Source organism: Pipistrellus kuhlii, unplaced genomic scaffold (assembly GCF_014108245.1).
Source record: "Pipistrellus kuhlii isolate mPipKuh1 unplaced genomic scaffold, mPipKuh1.p scaffold_m20_p_2, whole genome shotgun sequence".
NCBI lineage: Eukaryota > Metazoa > Chordata > Mammalia > Chiroptera > Vespertilionidae > Pipistrellus > Pipistrellus kuhlii.
In genome coordinates, this window is record NW_023425515.1 from 37,947,455 (window position 1) to 37,970,977 (window position 23,523).

A 23,523-nucleotide genomic window follows, 5' to 3' on the forward strand; every position below is an offset into this window, starting at 1 on the left:
GGGGAACATTGTGACTTTGACTTGACCGTGGAAGCTCCTGGGTGGGCTGATGACTGAGTGGATGGACAAATAGTTCAAAGGCTGTAATCTTCCTCAAGTTTCTTAAGAAATAAAATCATGAGACTACACTAGAAGCAAAAAGAGAATTATTTAATTCCCTAAGAGGCACAGACATAGAGAATTTCTGCATGGGACCTGTGGGTTAGAGAATTCCAAGAGCTGGTAGCATAGTTTGTCACCTTGTTTCTGCCAGATCCCACAAAACCAACCTTCTTTCTCCTAGTTGGGAGTAGCAGAAAAACAAACAAACAAAACTAACAGAAAGAAAAGAATAAAAATATATATATATATATATATATATATATATATATATATATATATATATATATATATGGCATAAAATACTTAGCTGGGATGTCATCCTATAACAAGACTAAAGAAATTCTAGAAAGGCTTGGTCACTTAGCAGCTCTTAGGGCTGGAAAAATACGACCTTAAAGAGCCCTATTTAAGGGCTTGGTTGCGGGTATGTCCCCAGTAGGGAGTCCTCTGACTTCAGACCACACTATTCTGTGAATCTCTCTGGGTCATTACTTCTGGGAAAAGATAAGCTACAACTCTGTGTCCCCTTTCTGTCCAACATAAAACACTGACACTTCAGCTGGTCTGGTTCTTGCCCACCTGTGGTGGCAAAAAAACAACAAAAAAACACATGACATATGTATTTTATGTCATGCCATATATATTTTATATATGTCATGCCATATATAAAAGTCAATATCTGTCTTATATCTCCCAGACACAATCTACCTAGGAAACCCCCTCCTGACACCTCATATTCTTAATAAGTTTCCTAATTTCCCATCTTGACTCTGTCATGACAATGCCATATACCTATCTGGGATGACTGTATGAGCATGTTAGGGTCATATGCAGCATTGAATCTTCAGTCATTCACTGTATGGTCAGGAGTTCAATAAAGTTCCATGTGAAACATTGTATTTTCAGTAGAAGTGAGTAGGGGCTTCAGAGAAGAACAGTATCTTTAGGTCAAAAAGAGAACTGCCTTCTCTATACCCTTTATTGCCTGCCTGAGGCCCCAGGACAATTTTGAGTTGGTGTGTTTGAGAACTCTTCAGAAGAGCATTGAATCAAGAGCTCAGGAAATTTAAGAACTAATTCTTCAGTCCTGATGACTGTAAACCTCTCAGGACTATGATTTCCAGCTTCATTGTTGGTTGAAAGTTTAACCCCCTTGGGATGAATGTCCACACTCATGTAGCATCTGTTTTTGACTGACTGCAAGATAATGAGTTTTAATTTGGGTTGCAGATGGGCATTTGTTTCTGATTTCCATCTATTTCTAGATCATGTCTTCTGAATAACAATTCCTCTTAAAACTGCTTAACAAATGTTGAGGTATTTGGTTAAAAACAAGGCTGAAGGAGTGCTGACTGCGTAGGGCAAAGGGTGCATTAGGGGTGTGGCACCAGGTACTGCAGGCTCCAGCTTCCACAGAACCTGAACCTCGGCTGGGAAAAGGCCTATGGCAGAAGGTGAGCCCTCTTGCCATGCATACTTGTTTCTTACAAACTAAAGCTCACAGTCTATTTATTGATAGCTCTAGAACAGAAATGTATAGGTTAAGCTGTCCTTACCCCACTAGCATTTTGCAGCTACACAGGAAAAGCTCTAGGAAGCTTTCCTCACCTTCCAGAGGGGCAGGGGTTGATAGCAGTGTTAGCTTCCTTGGTGCCCTCTCACAGGAAAACACTGCCTGAGGCAGGTGCTAGGAGTTGAGCTAGGGAAAGAACATCTTATTGTCTTCAGGGAACCCCACTCCCCACCATTTCTCTTTTCTCAAAGCTGGTAAAAGGTGTGCTTTCAAAGGCTGCCCAGCCACACTCGGCTCCATCTGCCTCGTGTTGAACCTTTGCACACTTACAGGTCTGTGGAGGTAGAGGCTAGTGGACAACAGAGCGTGTCAGGGAGGATGTGCTTGGTTCAGTTACCTGAATGGCACTAACGAAGCTCTTTACAAGGCCTGGGAGACCCAGACCACTTGCTCAATGTTTTGTGCTTTGTCAGACCTTGCAAGCAAGCCCCTCTGTCAGGGTGGGCCAGATGTCCTTGAGCTGGACCACACCTGAAGAATTTATCTATCTATCTATCTATCTATATATATATATATATATATATATATATATATATATATATATGATTGATTTTTTTACAGAGAGGAAGAGAGAGGGATAGAGAGTTAGAAACATCGATGAGAGAGAATCATTGATCAGCTGTCTCTTGCACCTCCCCCCCCCTGGGGATGTGCCCCCAACCAAGGTACATGCCCTTGACTGGAATCGAACCTGGGACCTTTCAGTCCGCAGGCCAATGCTCTATCCACTGAGCCAAACTGGTTTCGGCACACCTGAAGAATTCTTGGAACTCACTGGCTGGTGGGCAGGACTCCTGAGAATGGTTTTAGTCCTGTACAATCAGAAGTAGCCAGAGGATGTTGCATTGATGCCATTTCTCTCTCTTCCTGAAAAACTAAGAATGTGGAGTTTAAGGAGGGGAAAATATTTTTTTAAAATAAACCTGGTTGAAGAGTTATAAATAAATAAATAGCTTAGCAGAGAAACTAAGAAGCCTGCATCCACTTTGAAATTATAACAGGCTTTAAAGTTTAGATCTATTTGGAGGCTGTGGAGAGCTCCTACTTGGAAAAGTGAAGACGCTAGCTCTGCTGTAAGATGATCCTGTATGGCATACCTGAAGTTCAGATATTTTAAAAGTTTAGTATCAACACACCCGTCTTCAAGAATTACGGATATTTTTAGTACTAGACGTCCACTTCAGGGATTCTTTGTGCTAAATTTCCTTCTTGCCCTAAATAATGGATCTGATGGTTTGGGGTTTTCCTGGTACCAACTAATTTTAAATGCCCGCCCACTGGGGGGCACTGACATCCTTTCAGTGTAAGTGCATTCGTATTGAGCAAGTAATTTACTCTTGTTCCCATCCCCTTATGTCTCATTTGTTTCCCCTTAAAATGTTCCTGCTTGAAGTTCCTGGAACTGAATTCTCCAAAATGGAACATAATACTTGGAAACCTAGGAATTCCTGCTCTGTTCTGCGGCAGTGCGCTGTTATTTTGTTTTGCCACTAAGCCAGAAACCAAAATACCACCACCTACAATCCACACTCTGAACACCCAAGACCAACATTATTCACTGCTCACCACGTTCAGAACCTCTTACAACACAACTCCCACCTGATTAGAACTGCTCTGGAGGGGATGTTTACCATCCCAGCTCTAAGCGCATAATCAGTTTCCTAACAGTGGTTTGAGAGCTGGAGTTAGCCCTGATGGGAAAATGACAGACCACACCAGTGTTCTCCTTATGGACCCACCCTATGGCTCTCAGGGGACAGCACCATCAGCAGGAAAAGGCCACCTGCCTCCACCCCTGCCCTTTGGGACTACAATTCCAATGGAATCACCTCCAATTGCTGACAAATCAAATTCCAAAATGTGTCTCTTCACTCACTTTATTGCATTGTGTTAAATAAGCATGTTCCTCCCTCACCTTTTAGACACAGGTAATATGTTAAATCCCAGTTCCTAATATTTCAAAACCATGTGACATTCTTTTTAAGACCTTGACTTGTACTGTCGGTATGAATTCAGTGCCTTTCCAGGTCGCAATGTTTTCCTTCTCTGCAGATTTCATAGGATAAAGGTCCTAGGATATTCACTCCACCATTGTTACCAACAGACTAGCACACAAGAATCACCTCAGTCTGCTTGTCAGCATGTTACAGCCCATACTGCAAGCACCTATTCAAACGGAATGAACTAGCTGAGACCGGTTTGGCTCAATGGATAGAGCGTCGGCTTGGGGACTGAAAGGTCCCAGGTTCGATTCCGGTCAAGGGCATGTACCTTGGTTGCGGGCACATCCCCAGTAGGGGGTGTGCAAGAGGCAGCTGGTCGATGACTCTCTGTTTCATCGATGTTTCTAGCTCTCTATCTCTCTCCCTTCCTCTCTGTACAAAATCAATAAAATATATTTAAGAAAAAAAAAAGGAAAAAAAAACGGAATGAACTAGACTGCCGAGGACAGGACCCCTGTGGAACCCAGAACACTTCCCTGGGACGGGTGGCAGAAGAGGGGAGCTCTGCAATCGCTTCTCTGAGAAAGAGAGTTACCCCCAAAGAAGCTAGGGCTTTGGTTAACTGTCGCATGACCAGAGCATGATGGCAGTTCACATAGAGCAGATGGCAAGGCCACTGTAAGGAAACTCCTGGCAGAATCACAGACCTACTCTCTACAAGATTCTGGCTCCTGGCTGCTGCCCGGTGACCAGGCAGACAGGGTCCTCCAATGGTTGCCCAATCCCAGCTATCGTGTCACCCGGAGAGCTCTTCTGACTCCGGAAGTGGGAAGACTCACTTTAATTCTTTACTGCAATGATCTGAGTTCCCCATCCATTTGGAGCAAATTAACTTCTTTTTGTGGTCAGGTCTCAAAATGAACCCCCTCATCTGTTTCCCTGTGGTTGCCGCCCTGTTAGTTCCTCTGCACCGTGTACTGGTTTGATGCCAGCTCGCTTTGTACCAAACAACTATACAGCCATGAGAACAAAAGCGACTATCACAGCAAACACATGCATGGAATTAAAAACTGTACTTCACCGGTTTTTGGTCGTTTTTTCCTAAAGGCACTGGTTGTGTCCTGAGAGCTGCCTTCACAAATCTCAGCATTTGTCCGGACTTAGGGAAAGGAGGACTTCACATGCCCGGGTTTCCTGCAGCCAGGATGGCAAAGCTGGTTTCGGTGGCTCTTGTTGTACACATCACAGAAGGAAGAGAGCACCGTTATTTTGTTTCGTGACAGTCCCTTCTTGGTTATTCTGAAATAGCCCGGACAGGCGCTCTGCTTCCTCCCTCTGGTTTGCCTGCTGCCCATCTTACAGTTAGTGTTACTAATTACCCCACTATCCAGTGAGCAGAGAGAGGGGAAGGGTGAAAAGGAGAATGTGGCTTCTAAAAAATAATACTGGTAAAAGGCTTGAGAGTAGAGAGCTGGAACACCATTTGGACAGTCGGATTCTGAGCCAATACTGACGCCCACTAGCGAGGGGAACTGAAAGTTAGCAACATGTACGAACACATACCACACAGAACATTTATATCCTTTATTCGGGAGCTTGCTTTGCCTGTAAACTCACAGCCGATAAGGCACATTGTTGCAAGACCGTGGGGGATGAGGGACAGAGACCAACCCGAGGGTCCTGGTGAAGGACAAAGTGTGACAGCTTCCGGTTCCTCCCTCCTTCCCCGACTCCGGGAGCAGAGAGCCTCAGGTTTCCGAGTCCAGCTGGCCTCCTCGTCACGCCCACCCTTGTTATCAAGCTTCTTTTAAATCAACACATCTTCAAAAATTAAGTTCTTCTGTTTTTGTTTTGTGTACTTTTTTTTCATATGAGTCCAAAAAACAATGCTTGGGAATTCATTCCCAAGAATTCATGTAGAACAGGTGGCCTAGATTAAAGCCTTGGCAAGATTCTTGGGCAACCCAAACCAAAAACCCAGCAGGCCATGCACAAGCGCAACAGTTCTGGTGAGAAATGGCTAGTTACTCCTTGTCGGATACAGGATCCCAGAGTTGGTCAGTTTAGGAGCCAAGGTCCTTCTGACCTTGGAAGTATGACACCGGGTCTGTGCCAATTCAATACTGCTGCGCTCAGAAGCAACAACAGCTGCAGATAATCGAAACACAGCACAGACAGAAACCCCAAACCACGTTTTCCTCTTAGAATTAAAAGATAAAATGCCATATTTGCTCAGTTATTCTTGGCAAATGACAAATTGAAAAACATCCAGAGGGCAATATCTGGGCGTCCATTCTCCTAGCAGGAGGGAGGAGGGATTCACACACAGAAAGCACAGGCTAGAAAATGTACTGATAGTCATTTGGTGCAGGTGAGTCAAGGGCCCTGCACTGTCCAGAGGGAGATTCTCCAGAGCGTATCCATGGCATATAGAGTGCTCCATTCATATTTAATAATCTGTCTGCAATCAGCTTAATTGTCAGGCCACGCAACCAAGAGGGAACCTGATAAGTATGGTAACCTCGGGTTGCCCGAACACAGAGAACATCGCGGAAATCACTGTGCCCTTGAACTGTACACAGACATTCTAAGCAGCTTCTTTCCCTTGGTTTATGGAAGAGGTAGGTCATCCGCAAAAAAGGACAGAAGAAACACCTGTCACTACAGCCTATCACTTCGCAAAGGAGGCACTCTGGACAAGGCCAGTCGGCATCCTCTCCGAGGCAGCTCCGGGCTTGGCAAGAGGCAAATAAACACAAGAGACTGTCCTGAGCTCCTTGTTACACAATAAAATAGAAACAGGGTTTCCTGAGCAGCTATCCAGTTCACAGAGTGTCCTACTGACCAGGGCTTGTTTGAGAACCTGATGTAACTCCCCTTCTACAGCGCAGTGTCCTTCATGGCGAGACAAGGCGCACGGATGAATACTGTCCAAACCACCCGTGGAGGGCAATTAAAAAACAAGGAGGGGCTATAGAGGACCACACCCACGACACACAGAAGCAGTCGAGTCCAGGGACACACAACCAAAACGATCCAGATCACATGACCTTCCTGCCGTTTAGATGATTGGCATTGCTTGTTTCGCTCAAGTGCAGGTCTTTCTGACTGAACTTCTTTATGAGGGTTCCAGGGACTAAGGCCACCAGAGCGATGGCCAACAGCTTAAGGACCGTTTCCCAGGAGAAAAGAGCATCCAGAGAGGTGAGGGTGGACAGGATGGAGCCTGTCTGCACACAGATGAAGTTGTAGGGGATCAAACCTGGAAGAAAAGAGAGGGCTTGTTACTGGGGGGAGGGGAGGGTACCGGAAAAGGAAGAACATTAACCGTTCCGAAATGTCACCACAAGTTCACAGCTCTTCACTCCTAAACATGTTACCTCTGTCAGGTACTCCTGTCAGGTACAGGATCCCAGAGTTGGTCAGTTTAGGAGCCAAGGTCATAATGAACTTGATGACCTCTTAGAAACAGTGTGGACCATGAAAAGAACACGGTGGTCTTTATGTTATGTATACTGTATGTCTTGAAGCACTATCAAGGTCCTAAGTGAAGACAGGAGGGAGAAAGTGGAAAAGAAGGGATTTCCACTTTCTCCCTCCTGTCTTCACTTCCCATATACACCTGCCTTATTTAACAAAAGGACTTGAGCTTTGTTTACAAAAATACATACGCTACAATAAGATTAAAAAGATGTTAAGCCCTAACTGGTTTGGCTCAGTGGATAGAGCGTTGGCCTGTGGACTGAAGGGTGCCAGGTTCGATTCCGGTCAAGGGCATAGACCTAGATTGTGGCACATCCTCAGTGGGGGGTGTGCAGGAAACAGCTGATCGATGTTTCTCTCTCATTGATGTTTCTGAACTCTCTGTCCCTCTCCCTTCCTCTCTGTAAAAAATCAATTATATATATTTAAAAAAAAGATGTTAAGAGGAAAAACAAAAACGAGTGAAGAATAAAATAAGGGAGTAGAGTTAGGACAAAAATGCATAAAAATCACCTACTAGCTAGAGGTGGGCCCCAAATTTGGTTCTGACCAGCCAAGAACCAAGTAAGGAGCAGCACCATCATGATGAGACCTACAGTATGCATAATGTGTTCTTTTCATGGTCCACACTGTTTCTAAGAGGTCATCAAGTTCATTGGGCCCCAAAAGTCTGAGTGGTGGCTAGACAGGCTGGTGACATAACCATCTCCTGGTGAAGTGAACAGAAACATGTCCACCCCAGAGATTCTGGTTACCTGGGTCTAAGAGAGCATCAGGAGCCTGCATTTTAAAAGCCTCTCCACTCCAATTGGTTTGGGACCCCCTGGTGATCCACCCTCTTCCACAGATGAGCAGACCTCAAGATCATAGACGCTCCAGGTTGCACAGCTTGTCAGAGGGGAGACTGGAGCTCTGGTCTCCAGAGTCTGTCTGAGCTCTGTGCCACCTGGGCAATCACAGGTCGCCAACCAAGGCACTGAGGCACTTTGTCTGCAAGCCGATATGACCAGAATTAACTGTGGTTGATTTTGCTTCGTGTTAAGATCTCCATTTCTCTCAAGAATCCCCTATTAATAGCAGCTGCTCAACCACAGATTTGTTTTGTTTGACCTAGAAGCCCTGAGTGTTCTTTCCATCCACGCTCTAAAGAAGATTTAAGTGAGGACTTTAAAAAAAAAAAAAAAATGGTTTATTTCCAGGAGAAAATAAGTCACTGATTTAATAGGATGTTAGCACTTTAGCGTTCTGATAAAGGTGGCCCATGGCCTATACATTGAGAAACGCTGCTCTTGCCCCTCATCTGGCCAAGGGCCCCACGGAGGCGAAGCAGCTGCTGAAGGTCACACAGCCATCAGGAGGCAGGAAGGAGTCCCCTGGTACCTGCTCTTCCTAATGTCTTACTTAAACAGGGGCCAAAGCCAGACAGGAAGTCCTCTGCTCTTGTTCCTTTTTTCAGCCCACATAACCTTCCTTCCAACCCTGCTTTTCCTGCTAGTGTTTACTGAGCACCTCGCATGGGCCAAGTCATGTGCTTTATAGATTATCCTCTCCAGTGTTTCCCAAACTTTTTTTCCCCCCCAAACTTTTGACATATGTGTACCCCTTCTATAATTTTCGTAATGCTGAGTACCCCTCATACTCATGAGAACATAGAATTAGGCTCAGCTAAGCATGGTGCAGTGCATATCACCACCAAACTCCAGGGCAACACGTACCCCCACCAAACTCTTCCCATACCCCTGGGGGTACGTGTACCACACTTTGGGAAACACTGGGTCTAACGGTTAGGGGTGTCAAACTCAATCAGAGAAGGGGCCAAAATCTAAAATCCAGCCTAAATCGCGGGCCGAATGGTTTACTGAACAGTCATAAACTGTCATTGTGATGGAAACGCAGCCGAGTGCAGTGATGACAGCGCGGTGCAGGCCACATTGCAAGGCCTGGCGGGACGGATTTGGCCCGCGGGCCTTGTGTTTGACACATGTGGTCTAACCCAATGTCTTGCACTGTGCTTGGCACACCTAGGTGCTAAACACGGCTGTAGGATGAACAGTCCGATTTTTCCTGGAAGTGTTTTTCTGAGGTTTCTTGTTCAAGACTGAGTAGATGTAAAATCAGGATTTTAGCTAACACCTGAGGATGCTCTTCGTGGGTCTCAGACGCAGGCACGTGGCCATGTGGTTGCTAACGCAGGGCAGCGCCCCAGCGAGACAACTCTGAAGACTCACTCGCTTCTTACCGATCAGCACGGAGAAGAAGAACTGCCCGATGGGGATGTTCAGAATCGGGGCCGAGAGGTTCAAGAACCAGTTTGGCGTCATGGGGAAAAGTCTCAAAAACAGTAAGAAAAAAAACAAGCTGTTTCTGTTCTCCTCCACCTGTAGCCAAAGAAGACAGGGCGTTAGGAAGCAGAAAGCATCTCCGGGTATTGAAAATCTGTTGGTGCCAGGCACGGTTCTAGATACTTGATCTATTCTGTCCCCAAACCTCCCAACAACCCCCAGGGTAGTGACTGTTTTCCTTGTTTTTAAAACAGAGGTGCCTGAGGCTCAGAGAAGTCAGGAACTTGTCTCAAGTCCCAGAGATGCTAATGATGGAGCTAGGGTTTGATCCCAGGTCTGTGCCTCTTGGAGACATTGTAAGAACCCCGAGGCCGAAACCGGTTTGGCTCAGTGGATAGAGCGTCGACCTGCAGACTGAAGGGTCCCAGGTTCGATTCCGGTTAAGGGCATGTGCCTTGGTTGCAGGCACATCCCCAGTAGGGGGTGTGCAAGAGGCAGCTGATGGATGATTCTCTCATCGATGTTTCTAGCTCTCTATCCCTCTCTCTTCCTCTCTGTAAAAAAATCAATAAAATATATTTTTTTTTAAAAGAAGAACCCTAGGACTCCCAGAAGCAGGCAGAGGAACATGGTGGGAAATCCCTGCCCCTCCCTCCACCCCCAGGTCCCTGAAGGGAGCCCAGCACTCGGATGTACCCCTGCCCCTTACTTTCTTCTGCAGCAGGGCCACTTTGTCAGGAAAGTAGGAGACCACCAGCTGTTTGCCAAACATACTGGAGAGCAGGTAGCAGCATGTGGCGCCCACCGAAGTCAGCACGCAGCACAGCAGAAGCCCCAGCCACGGCCCAAACAGAGCACCGGCTAACACGTTCTGCAAAGAAAACAAATCCTCAGCCTCAAACGCATCTGGCAGCGACCAGTCTTGGGGGTTGAGTCATGAGTTCCCTCCACCCTTGGGCCACAACCCAACTCCCATTTTAAAGAAGTGAATGGAAAGTGATGAAAGAGCTGAGAACTACAACCCTGCCTTTCTCTTCACCTTTAAACCAGGGGTGAGGATTTAAAAGCTGCTGGGAGGAGAGCACAGAGAATTCTGTATAATCTGAGATGACAACTGATGAAAATCATCCAACAGCCGGAGAACAAGCTCGGGTCTGTGGCTCCTGAGGGGCCACCTGGAAAATCAGAATGACTTGTTCTCCCCACATCAGAGAAACGTCCGGATCCCCCAGAGCCTAACATCACCACAAACAACTTGCATTTGTTCATCAAACACTTAGGAAGACACCCCCCTGCGTCAGGCAAAGGAATACAAGTGCTGAGAATAAGAAACAGGTCCTATCCTCAAGGAACTCAGGAACTCACAGACAAAAAACAGATTTGGGGGGAAGTGGCCTCGTTCAGAAGGACTTGGGCGCCCCCCCCGAAAACAGATTGTTTTTTGAAAAGTCAAAAGCAGTGCCAACCGGTTTGGCTCAGTGGATAGAGCGTTGGCCTGCGGACTGAGAGGTCCCAGGTTCGATTCCGGTCAAGGGCATGTACCTTGGTTGCGGGCACATCCCCAGTAGGAGGTGTGCAGGAGGCTGCGGGTTGATGTTCCTCTCTCATCGATGTTTCTAGCTCTCTATCTCTCTCCTTTCCTCTCTGTAAAAAATCAATAAAATATATATTTTTTTTAAAAAGCAGTGCCAAAATGCAGAACATCATGGGAGCGGTGAGGAGGAGAGTTGACCCAGCCCAGGGTCATCGGTATGTCTCGCAAGAACAGTGCTCCATGGCTCTTGATGCCTTCGCAACAAAAGCAGCAAACACGAGAGAAAAGGCAGGCTCCGGAGCTGAGTGGAAGCAGGTACAGATCCCAGCCTTTCCCCCTCCTCGCCTCGTCCCCTTGGACAGTATCTTAGCTTCTCCCCGCATTATAAGGCTGTTGGGAGCATTAAATAAGGTCACGCAAGTAAAACAACTAGGACAGTGCCTGCCACAGGAGAAGCTGTCCAAACAGGGTAGTCACAGCAGTCTGTCCTCTGCCCTGTGTGACTTGCAGCCTAAGGACCCCCCTACAAGACAGAAGGAGGCTTCCTGACAGGCACAGAAGGAGGACAGGGCACTGACCAGGAAGCTGGAGCCGGGGATGGCAAAGCACTGTTTGTAGAGGTAGGCGCTGCAGAAGAGCAGGAACACGTAGGCCTGATGCTCCCTCCGGTAGTCTCGAAGGACCTCGGAGAGCTCCCGCAGCTCAGCCAAGTCCGAGGGGAACCACAGGGACCTGGGGGTTTGGAAAAGCACATGGAAACGTGAGTCCAGATCAAACCAGTAACGTTACTCATGGTGCCGTCTTAGAAATGTGCTCCTCTTCTGGTTTGCTGGGAATATACACCTGCCGGGAGCCCCGATGGTGGGAGAACTGACAACACAGCAGAGCGGACAGAAGAGCCCTGGTGTGAAAGCAAGAGAGATGGGGTAGCACCTGAGCTCTGCTCCTGCCCAGCTGTGTGGTCTTGGGCTGGTCCCTGGGCCTCCGTTTCCTTATCTGAAAAAGGAGGCTCCATGTTGGATCATCACTAAGTTCCCTTTCACCTCTCAGGTTTTACAGTCTATTCTATTCTATTTATTTATTTATTTATTTATTTTAAATTTCTTTGTTGATTAAGGTATCACATAATTGTCTTCATCCCCCCATTCCCATCCCCCACCCCTCCCCACTCGTGCCCCCACCCCCCTGTTGTCCTTGACCACTGGTTAAGCTCATATATTCTTTTTTAAAAATAAATTTTATTGACTTTTTACAGGGAGGAAGGGAGAGGGAGAGAGAGCGCCAGAAACATCCATGAAAGAGAAACATCAATCAGCTGCCTCCTGCACTTCCCCCACTGGGGATGTGCCCGCAACCAAGGTACATACATGCCTTTGACCGGAATCAAACCTGAGACCCTTGAGTCGGCAGACTGACGCTCTATCTACTGAGCCAAACCAGCCAGTGCTTACAGTTTATTCTTAAGAAGCAAATGGATTCATTTCCAAGCAAGAACTAAATGTCCTAAATTGCTTTCCTTTCAAGGAGCACTCCCCCACAAACTTTAGGCCAAGGACAATTCAATCTTCCCACCGCTCCCGCGTTACTAGTTAAAAGGGCTGGTTTTATCAGACAGAAACATGCCAGCTAAAGATTCTCTGCATAAGTCCATTTGTCTTGCATCATAAACATAACCTTGATAACATGCCAGCCTTGAAACCAGTCCTTTCAAATAGCCTGGCTTTTCACCCTGATCTTTATCTGGTCCTGGGCGCACTCTGAGTCCCGGACAAGGGTTACTGGAAAGTGTAAAGGCTACTTTGCCACTGCCACCGGGACAATCCTTGCATCCATCAATGATGGATTATTAGCAAACCCTCCTCGTCCTCACCAAAATGCTTCTCTTCGCCCATCTGACACCCACAGCAAAGTCCTCTCAGCTAGAGCAAAAAAAGTGCAAATTCTGAAAACCACTGTCCTAATATGCAAATATCAGGAACATTCTGCGCTCAAGGCTGTGCCGGACATAAGCCCATGAAATCTACAAACCAGCTCTCCGGGCAAACCAGCCCAGCCGGTATGACACCGCCTCCTGCTGCCTGGTCCAGTGGAGACAGTCAGGAAGAGGGAGGACCCGATCCTTAATTTCTGAATAACTTAAAAGTCCGAAAGCCTTCAAGTCCCCAGGGTAGACCTCAGTGAGGGGGTAGGCTGAGAGCAGTCGTGAAAAAAGGCTGCGGGTGCAAACAGGGGTGAGGGTCGGCTGCACATGGGGGTGAGTGAGGGCTGAGCCTGGAAACGCGAGCGGGCGGGCGAGGCCAAGGCGTGAACCCAGCCGCGAGGGGGCTCCGCCGAGGAAAGTGCCGCGAGTCTCCAGCCGGCCCGAGACCAGACCTCGCTCGCCTGTGCTGGAACCCCAAGACCCGGCCCCGTCGCCCCCGATCCGAGAACCGGAATCTCAGATTCCCAGACCCCATCCCCGAAACTGTCTCCCTTTCTGACCCGAACCCCGGTCCCCGCCACGCACCTGCCTTCAGCGTCCTCGGCGGAGCCCCGGGTGGGTGCGCGGGGCAGCTGTGTCGACAGCAAGTACAAGGCGACGGTGCAGCCGGCGAAGACCAGGAGCAGGCGGAGCAGGGGGCGCATCTCGGCGCCCGCACCCGGACCGCCCGCTGCGAGGACCCTGGAGGCAGCGCCTGCTGTACCGCTCCGCTCGCAGCCGAAGCCCGGGGACCACGTTCGCTGACGGACCGAGGCGGGGCCGCGCCAAGCCCCGCCCCCAGGCCGAGGGTCCGCCCCCAGGCCCCGCCCCAGGCAGTGGGTCCGCCACAGGCCGAGGGTCCGCCCCCAGGCCCCGCCCCCAGGCCGAGGTCCGCCACAGGCCCCGCCCCCAGGCCGAGGTCCGCCCCAGGCCGAGGTCCGCCCCAGGCCGAGGTCCGCCCCGGACCCCGCCCCCAAGCCCCGCCCTGGACCAGACTCCGACCCTGGCGCTGGGCCGAGATTTCAGAGGAAGCCTAAGCTTCCAGCCCCTCTCTGCTTGTCTGCCCATCTTTCATCTCTTTTCACGTTTATCTCTGTCTCTTTCTCCGCTTATTTTAAGTAGACGCTCTGCCAGGCTGGGGGATCCAGAGGCACATCACAAGCCTTGCCCACAGCGAGCTTGCAGTCTAGTGGTCAGGACGGCCTTGTCCACAAACAGCGGTAACACAAGCTAATGTAGCCAGGTAGAAGCAGGGGCTCCGGTGAGAAGGTCAGTGACCACGGACATGATCAGAATTACCTTTTATTGACGCCTGCTGTAACCTCACATCAAGGTTGGTATTTTTGTCTTTATTTAACAGACAAAAACTGAATCTCAGGAGTCAAGATTAGAATTCAAGTTAACTAGTGGCCCTATGCTGTGTGGATGAGGAGGTGGGGCTTCAATTTACCTTAAAAGTTGAGCAAGATTTCCACATCAGACAAAGAAGGGAAAGAGAGAGGTGGGGCACAAGGAAAGCACCAGAATCCGGGTTCAATGAAGTCTACCAGTAAGGTGTATGAAAAATGAGGGAGAAGTTAGGGACAAACTGGAAAGCATTGAAAGGCAGGCAGGCTAGGAAATTGGTGTGTGTGGGTTTTTTTTAATATTGAACATGGTGAGACACCAGCCGAAGTGGCTCAGCAAGAGAATGATTCCATTCCTGTGTTAGGATTCGAATATACTTTGAGTTGATAGTTATAGCCATCCTGATGATAAAGGATGCAGGCCTGAGCCAGGACCACAGCAGTGGGGATGAAGGAAGGAGGAAGATGGACAGACTGGGAGGAGTTGAGTTGGTAGGGCATATGATTGATTAAATGGAGCAGGAGCAGAGAGGATTTCAGAATGTCACAAGCCTGAACAAAGAAAATATCTTTGTCTTACCATCCAAAGCACCTTTTAGGCCAAAGAGGGATCACCTGTCAGGTTTCAAAATGTACAAAGTCCTTGCAATTTTGCATCTAGGAATTTAACCTGTAGATATCCCCCTCAATAGACAAACATGTATGTTCAAAGGTATTCTTCTCAGCTTTGCTTTGATATTAAGAGATTGGAAACAACCTAAATGTCCCTCAGTTGGGGACCAGCAAAGTTAATTGTGGTATATTCACAAATGCAACACTAGGTAGCTTGCTAAAAGAGGGAGGCAACTCTGTATATCCTGACACAGTTCAGTCATCAGATAGGGAAGGTGCAGTGTTAGAGTATATTGTGACTCATTTGCAAGAAGAAAATAGAAGGATATACTTTATCTTTTCAAAATACTAAAGCATTTATGAATTAAATGATTTACTATCTTGGATTTGCATTAAAATAATGGAATGGGCCTTTTGGCTAGAACTACCATCTTCCAATAATTTCACAAAATGACCAATACAAAGGAAAGAGGTGAGGTGCCAGCTATACACTATACATTTTCTAGGCCTTTTAGAAAACATGGAATTGTTTCTTTGGCCACATACATCTGAATCTACAAGAAAAGTGATGTTGTAGAAATCAAGGGATGTCTACAGATATTCCCTTGGCAAAACCGGATGAATCTACAATGTTACCCAGCACGCAGTGGGCATTGTTGTAATCTTGCCAAGAGAATTAATGTGTGTGTTGAGCATATTAAGCACATTAACAGTCAATAGTTTCCTGAAACATGTGGAGAGAAATGAAGCCAAAGAGAAAGGTACTTGGATTCAACTGAAGGGCCAGCCTGCTCCACCCAGAGAAGCTCACTATGTGAGAGCCAGAGGAAAGGAGCCTGAGCTGTTGCAACCCACTCCCTGTGAATCTATGGCATGAATATATGTATATACTAAGTGGCCAGTTTATTATCAGAGTCCTGTGCATGAATTCGTGCATGGGTGGGGCCTGGCCAGCCTGGCTGGTGGGAGGGGACATGGGTGGTTGGCCCGCCTGCCTGCTGGTCAAACTCCTGGTCAAGGGGGCCATTTGCATATTACTCTTTTATTATATAGGATATACACTGAGTGACCAGATTATTATGATTTCTGAACCCATAATAATCTGGCCACTCAGTATATATGTGTGTGTGTATATATATATATATATATATATATATATATATCCTCTGTAGTGTTTAAAAAATGTTTATCTTAATTGAGAAGTGTTATGCCCCATCCCCAAAAGAAATATTTAAAGAAAACTTTGTGCCCTAAAAAAATGATAGGTTGGGAATTTAGTGGGTAGGGTTAGAAATAAGCAAGACTGCCCACTGAATTGATAATTGTTTAAGCTGATGACCATCACGTAGAAGTGGATTTTATAGCATTTTCTCTATATCTGTATGTTTGTGAAATTTCCCATTTTAAAAAATGGGGCAGATGGTCTCAGCTCTCCATTCTCATTTGTCCCTTTAAACCCTCCATTCCAGCTGAACATGCACCATGTTAGTTCATGCCTCTGACGATACCCTTCCTTCAATCTGGCAGTCTTCTCTGCCTGGCAAATCCCTACTCTCATCAACACCCTGGGCAATGGTCCCTTCCACTGAGAAGCCTCTTCCCACCCCTACAGTCAGAAAAGGTTGTCCCTTCTCGATGCTTGGGGCTCCTTCTATGTGAAGGGTCTCTATTTCTGTTATTGCAAATACTACACTCCAGTGTCGTTACTCATCTCCCCAGTAGACAGTAAACATTTTCGCAAATAAGACAATATCTCATCAATCTTTTGTCTGATCTGGCCCTTAGCTCTCTGCTTGGCTTAGAATTGCCACTTAATAAATATTTGTCAATTAAGAGGTACAGTCTAGCAAGGACATGACTAGTTGTTTGATTTGGTATATGTTAGTTTAGAGAAGTCTGAGGAATATAGGAGAGAAAGTGAATAAGAAACTAGCGTTATTGAGCCTCTGTCAGAAGGGTGCTGGGGCAAGGAACAGGGTAGGGAACAGAAGGCAAGGCTCCTTAAGGACTTTACTTTCCCTTGGTTGGGGGCGAGAATGGAGAAAGATGTAACTATAGAACACTAGAGGCCCAGTGCACAAAATTCGTGCACAGGTAGGGTCCCCAGTGGCTGCTGGCTGCTGGCCAGGGTGCTCCCTTACCCTGGCTGCCTGCAGCTGCCAGCCCCAACCCTGGTTGAACTCCTGGTCAAACTCCCGGTGGAGGGGACAATTTGCATATGAGGCTTTTATTATATAGGATGCTAAGTGCCATGGAGGAAATAGAAATGGCAAAGCTTATTCCACTGCAGAGAAGTTTCATTAGCCCACTTAAGGGTAAGAAGATGAGCAGGGGTTCCGATGAAGTCCCTTTGCAAAGTCCACAGCTGTGAGTGCTGAACAGGAATCCCGCCCTGGGCTGCCCCCTCCAAAGCCCATGCACTTTCCTCTGCCCTGTGCTGCCTTTCAACAAGCAGGTGAAAATTCGGAGCTCAGGCTGAACACTCAGATTTGGATGTCATCTGTCTCTAGAGGAGAATTTAAATGGGGTGGGGGCGGGGAGGAGTAATGGCAGCTGACATTCTTTGAGTACTTAATATATTCACAACCTCACAGTAAGCATTTTACACACAAGAATGTATTTATTCCAGAAAATAACTCTCATGAAGCAGGGACTCTTAACAGCCCCCAATTTACAGTCCAGGAAATGGAAGCTTAGGAATAGTTAAGTTGATAAAGATCACACATCAGCAAACAGAGTCCGGTCTCTTACCCTCCAGTATTTTTATGAGAGAGAGGATTGAGATAGTGGAACCAGTGAAAGAGCCAGATGGTGCAACTAAGGATGTTGGATGAGAAATGGAGGTGGAGAGGAGAGGTGTCCCGAGAGTCCAAGAAAGACTGTTAGAAAAGGGACTCAGGCTTAGAGGCAGAGCCCATGGGAAAATCCAGCAAGGAGACCTGAAGGTTGTGGGATTCGGCCAACATGAGGTGGTAAAGAACCTTTGACAGAACTATTTTGGGAAATGCAAACCTAACTCCCTACAGGCTCACTATCCGAGCCTCTGCTTGCCTTCCCTGTTGTACCCTCCTCCCCCCAAAGACTCCTGTCCATATTCTTCCTACTCAACGTCTCTGTTTGGGGAAGCCCTGGACTGTGCTCCCCATTCCCAGCCCACCTCCACTCTGATCTCAGTCTCCCCATTTCTCCTGGCCCCCAACCCAACACCTCACACCTACAGAGCCAACTCCAACCAGCCAGTGCACCATGTGCAGACTGTACCAGCCTCTATTAAGGCCATTCACTCATAGCGCATGCCCAGGTCCCTGACAAAGGACAGCTGTCTCCCCCACCAGGGACAGGTGCTGGGCTGGGAAGCCGATGGGTGTCAATGGCTCAGAGAAATGGGAGGGAAGAAAAGACAAGAGGTTCCAGTGAGAGTGAATTCACCAGTTGCTTCCCATGACTCTTAATCAATACCACTCAACCTCCTTTTCTGGCTTCATCAGCTTTGCACAGAGCAAGCGAAAGGAGCAGCTCTAATGACCACATGCTTTTGCTTCCCCACCCCCTCCAACCATAACTGTTTGGAACAGGATGGTCACCTTCTCCAAGAGAATCCTGAACTTTGGAATCGGGCCACTTAATGAGTGGCTGAGGACCCAGTGGTCCAAGGACCCCCGTGGTCTAACTGCCCCGTGGAGACAGCCAAGCTGAGTCAGTGAGACTCAAGGCCAGCACGAGGGTTAATAAAGGCCCATGAACAGGCTGCCCCCATCCCTGCCCTTGCTGTGGTCTGATGGTTCAGCTCTTCCTGGGTTTCTACAAGCTAGCTCTTTAATAAAACTTGTGTTGTACCTGTGGGTTTCTGTTGCTGGCATCCCTAATCTTCTTGACCAAGATAGATTTTTGTAGGACTGAGAGCACAAGGCAGGAGTCCGAAGGTGGGAGGCTCTGAGTTTAGGGTTTCAGAAATAACAGTTAAGTGTGTTGATGTCTAAACAGAGTGGAGGTGACCTCCTTCAAGTCCTAGGGTTGAGTCCACTCTGTTCTGTTCAACACACATGTAATGAGCGCCTGCCTTGTGCCTGATGTGGTGCCAGGGGCTAGGGCAGCCAAGACAAACAAGCAGCATCACAAGCAGCAACTGCTCTTGTGACGCTCATAGCCTCAGAGTGGGTACAGACACAGAAGCATACTACAATATGGCATAATGCAAGCAGCAATGGAAGCACATATGAAGTCGGTGGAAAGTGGGGTGGTGGAATGGTTTCATGGAAAACAAGCAAGGCGGTCTTTGAACCAGTTTGGAGTCATCCAGGAAGGCTGAAGAGTCCTGGAGCAAAATCTCCCGGGCTTCAGGATAGGCGGGATGCTGAAGAATGGTGTTGGGGGCACTTGGAAGGTTCAAAGAGGAGTGGGGAAGGGGACGGGGGGGGGGGGGGGGGGAGTCAAACTTTTTTTCCCAGGCAGCCTGGGAAGTGAGCTATGAGCCTCCAGAGATAATGGAGACAATAATAACAAATGTGTGTTGGTGGGTGGGGGTCGGGGGGGAGAAGCCAGTGGAAAAGAAATGTGGGTGCCTCCAGGGAAAGGGGCTCTGGCTGGGGGAGGGAAGGCCTTTACTTATAACTAAACATGGTTCCATGAGGCTCACAAGACAGTGGAGAGTGTCCATTCAATAAATATTGTATTTCCTGAGTGCACGCACCACACTATGTACACAGCTCCTGCCCTGCAGAGCAGGCTAGTGGAGAAAACAGATATTAAACAAGTAATCATACAAATAAATGTACAAAAATACAACTTAAGGTGCTATAAAAGAGAAGTTCAATGAGCTGTATGAGAAACAAGGTCTGAAAAGACTCCCTTTAAAGAAGTGACAGTAAGTGGAAGATAACTGGTGAAGACAGGAAGAGGATAGACTATCTTGGATGTGGGATTTGGACAGATACACTGACAAAAAGAAGGGAGAGGAGGTCAGGATAGCAAGAGACCTTGGGGGCCTTGGGAGAAAGGTTCTGAGAAGAGAGGGGTCACCCCTGTCCCGGCCTTCATTTCTCCTGATCGCGGTTAGATGAAATTCACTGAAATTCATCTCCTCGCCAGTGAACAAACTTCCCTCCTTTACTAATGGACCGGTTCGTTCATCCATCCAATCCATCCATAGTGAGCCCGGTCCTGAACGAGGAGGCACCAAGAGAAGAAGCAGAGGGACACCCACCGGCCTGAGGAGTTTATAAACAACAGAAATGCTATTCTGGCACTTTCTTTCTATTGTCTTGACCTCCTGCCTACCAGGCAATGGAAGGAGGATGAAGAAGCAACTGCGCTCATCAGAATGCAGAATATGGGAAACGCTAATAAAGTCAGGGCCGATAGCACCCTGATCTCTCATCCCCAGTGGCTGAGGGAACATGGGAAGGAGAGGGATGAGTGGTCGCATGTCCAGGTGGGCAGGACCGTGGCTGAGACTTTCTTTTCAGAGTCCAGTCATTCACGGTGGGCTTCCCTCACCTAAACGAAAATCTCTGTAGTGCAGATACAAAATGTGCCACGCGGGAACTATTTACAGAATCCTATAATTTATTAAATAGAATCCATTTCTGTCCAATAAGGGCTGTCCTCACAGAAAACAGTAGGAGAATCACTTGGGTGAGGAAGTCACCGGGCCTGTGACACTCAGGAATCACAGGGATTTCCCACAGTGGCCGCAGCTCAAACCCTTTGGTTCTGTCCCCACATTGGGGATCTGGCCCCACGGAGGGTCCTCCCTTGGTTCTGGCCTCTCTGGCCTTGGCCCTCTTGGCCTTGGCTTGGTTGCTTTGGTTATTCCAGATTCATGGGTCACACACAGCTCTGGGGAAGCCCAAGAATCCCTGAAGCTGGAGGCTGCCAGTGTTCCAGGAGCAAACCGGTTTATGCTTGGAATTCCTATGTTAGCAACAAAGGTTACTTAGCATTATTCCAAAGGTTAACGTTCATTCCCTCTAGCAGGTGGGATTGTATATAGCGTATATTCGTTTTGCACCTATGCATTTTTCTAAATTTCCTTCAATAATCATGGATTACAGTAGTAAGAAGGAAAAAGAAATATTTTTCCCAGTGTAGCGGAGGTGGGAAGCCAGGGTATGGCTTTCTTACCTTTCCAGAGCGAACAGCCCAAGAGAGAAGCTGGTGTGGATAAGGAGTAGCCCTCTTATTGCATGTTAGATAAGCCTTATAAAATTAAATAAAAGCATATTCACATTTGTCAAACCACTCACGGATGTGGCACCCGTGGGATTTCGAAGAACCCTTCACAGACTTGCCTCCCAGACCCACTCAACAGCCCTGTGAGGTAGGTCCGTCTGGTTCCCTTCTCTATGTGGGGACCTGGAGGAATTTGGCACAGGGAGTGTGGAGTCGAGTCCAACGTGAGGTCTCCAGCCAGTCCTTCCCTTTAAGAGGCTTGTCCCGCTGAGCTGCCTGAGTGACCAGCAGCAGAATCTCAGGGCAGAACAAACGGGGTCCCAGGACGCGGCCACACAAAGCATTGGCTGCCTGGGGCCTGGCTCTTTCAGATTTGCCCTACTTAAGGGCCTCCCTTCTCAGGACTGTTCTATAATCCAAAGTCGGCTGTCATTTGGCAACGTGACATCCATGGGGCACGACTGGAAAAACCCTGGTTATTCCGTACTTTTTGTGGCTGGAGGAGAAGGTAAGGACGGTGAAACTCTCAGAAAGCCTGCCATAGCTTTCCTGATGTTCCTTGGTGGTCACGTGTTCTGACAACAGTTACAACTGCAACTTTGGGCAGAAAATAGGTTGAAAGTCTGTTTCAGTGTTTTCCATCAGAACAAGGTCATACCGACACAACTGGGGCCTGCAAAAAAAAAAAAAAAAAAAAAAAAAAAAAAAAAAAAAAGATGAAATAGTCTTGTCAATGAAATAATAAATATACCCTATTCTAGTCAAATACCTTGTATTATATCCCTAGGATATGAAATGCTTTAGCAATTATTTCTAACTAGAAGCCCGAAATTAGTGCACAGATTTCCCTCAGCCCAGCCTGTACACTCTCCAATCTGGGACCCCCTTGAGGGATGTCCAACTGCCCGTTTAGGCCTGATCCTGTCTAGGCAGTCGGACATCCCTCTCACAATCCAGGACTGCTGGCTCCCAACTGCTTGCCTTCCTGCCTGTCTAATTGCCCCTAACCACTTCTGCCTACCGGCCTGATGACATTATGGGTGATGTTTCTCTACTTCCTAACACTTTCTGCACTTTCCAAAATTTTTAAATTAATATGTATCCCTTTGGTAATCAGAGAAAAAAATATTAGAAGAAACTTATATTATTAAATGTTTTACTATACCCTAAACCTTAGAAGAAACTTGTATTATTAAATGTTTTAGAGTACCCTAAACCTCCAGGAGAAGGGAATTTTAAAGTACTAACTGCTCACATCACTTCCTGTCTCCCTTGTGCCTGATGTTGGATGCTAGAACTATATGTGCCATTAGTTACTAAACATACATACCATCTCAGCCTTTTCTTTTCTCGTCTCTGTCTCTACTCAAACACACATGCACACACACACACACACACACACACACACACACACAAACACACTCGTTGTTTACTTTTTTTTTTTAACCAATTGAGAATAGGTCATTTACCACTTAATTCTTCAGTGTGTATTTCCTAAGAACAAGGACATTCTCACTGCAGTTATCAAATTTAACTTTCATGCAGTACCAAGGGAATAAAATATTCTAATTGTTCTATACCACTTTTTTATACCAGGGACCTGTTCTATCAGTTTGCTGAATTATATGAGACTTTCTTTTCTACAACAAATTAGGAACTTGCAAAGCAGTGTGGATAGAGTGGTTAGGAAGGGACTATATAACTCTCTACATATAAGGACAATTATTTCTTTGGACTATTGATTGGGTCATTTATTTTTAACTGCATACCAGTAAAATTTCCTTGGATTGCTGGGCTACTTGTTTTTTATCAAGTATATTTTGGGAAAACTCTTCACTTCCTTCATTGTGATTGATGAAGGCCAATTATAGCATTAGACCAAGCAGACTGGACAAGAACCAGCGACATCTTTGGAAAACAGGGGCCTGCCTATGTATGGCTCACCTCTCTGGATGGGTGAGTGACCTTAACTTCATCCGGAGAATCCTGAGCTTGTACCTCGGGCCAACTACAGAGCCTGTGGAGAACACCAGCGAAATGGTTGCCACTTTGTCCAGGTCTTGACTAAACCTTGCAAGCAGACTCACTTGGTGGTATTTCTGGAATGTTGCAGGTTCACTAGAAGGAAGAAATACTATTTTTATTTTACTTATTTTTATTTTTTTAGTTGAAAGTGTAACATATGTCCCCTTTCCTCCCCCCTTCCATTGACTCCCTCGAGCCTGCCCCTGCCCCCCATCCTCGGCCTTCAGAAATACTATCGATATTTTTAAATGAATATTGATTGCTAGTGAAAGAGTTTTGTAACTTATAAATCAGTAAACAGGCAGCCATTTGACTCCATAGCCTGCAATAGCCGACTTTCGTGGGCAAAGTCCACTGGCTTCCCAAGCACTGCTGACCCCAGGACTCAGGAAATGCTGTGATTTTAGAGAGGCATGTGCTGCCTGCAATAGCCAGGCAGCATCTCAACTCTTGACACATGTCTCCAACCCCCTGAAAATTACTGCAAGGTGA

The 23,523-nt window shown here is 47.1% G+C and overlaps 2 protein-coding genes and 1 long non-coding RNA gene across 11 annotated transcripts in view; all 3 read right to left on the reverse strand.

Annotated features, from left to right (window-relative positions):
• Positions 1 to 1,224: 1,224 nt before the first annotated feature.
• On the reverse strand, positions 1,225 to 3,857 carry LOC118723614. Its single transcript, XR_006742060.1, has 2 exons — positions 2,429 to 3,857; positions 1,225 to 2,146 (listed from the first exon to the last, which is right to left on the reverse strand). It is a non-coding gene; the product is annotated as an uncharacterized LOC118723614 (long non-coding RNA).
• A 1,330-nt stretch (positions 3,858 to 5,187) lies between these two features.
• Positions 5,188 to 13,656, reverse strand: TMEM41A (transmembrane protein 41A). The gene is made up of 5 exons (XM_036446122.2): positions 13,424 to 13,656; positions 11,496 to 11,649; positions 10,093 to 10,254; positions 9,341 to 9,479; positions 5,188 to 6,880 (listed from the first exon to the last, which is right to left on the reverse strand). Exons 1-5 carry the CDS (start codon positions 13,540 to 13,542, stop codon positions 6,660 to 6,662), a joined length of 795 nt encoding a protein of 264 aa, XP_036302015.1. The 5' UTR covers positions 13,543 to 13,656; the 3' UTR covers positions 5,188 to 6,659.
• LIPH (lipase H) overlaps positions 6,725 to 23,523 on the reverse strand; it is a 51,536-nt gene continuing 34,737 nt past the window's right edge. For 5 of the 9 annotated variants that reach the window (XM_036446120.2, XM_036446118.2, XM_036446115.2 and 2 more), the window contains 2 exons: positions 22,951 to 23,124; positions 19,477 to 21,679 (listed from right to left, as the gene is read on the reverse strand). In XM_036446120.2, the coding sequence (XP_036302013.1) occupies positions 21,592 to 21,679; positions 22,951 to 23,124 (262 nt within the window). In that variant the 3' untranslated portion in view covers positions 19,477 to 21,591. Of the gene's footprint in view, positions 6,881 to 11,495; positions 11,650 to 14,495; positions 14,776 to 19,476; positions 21,680 to 22,950; positions 23,125 to 23,523 lie in introns of those variants that run through there. The other 4 variants (XM_036446121.2, XM_036446119.2, XR_004989314.2 and 1 more) reach the window with 3 other exon arrangements.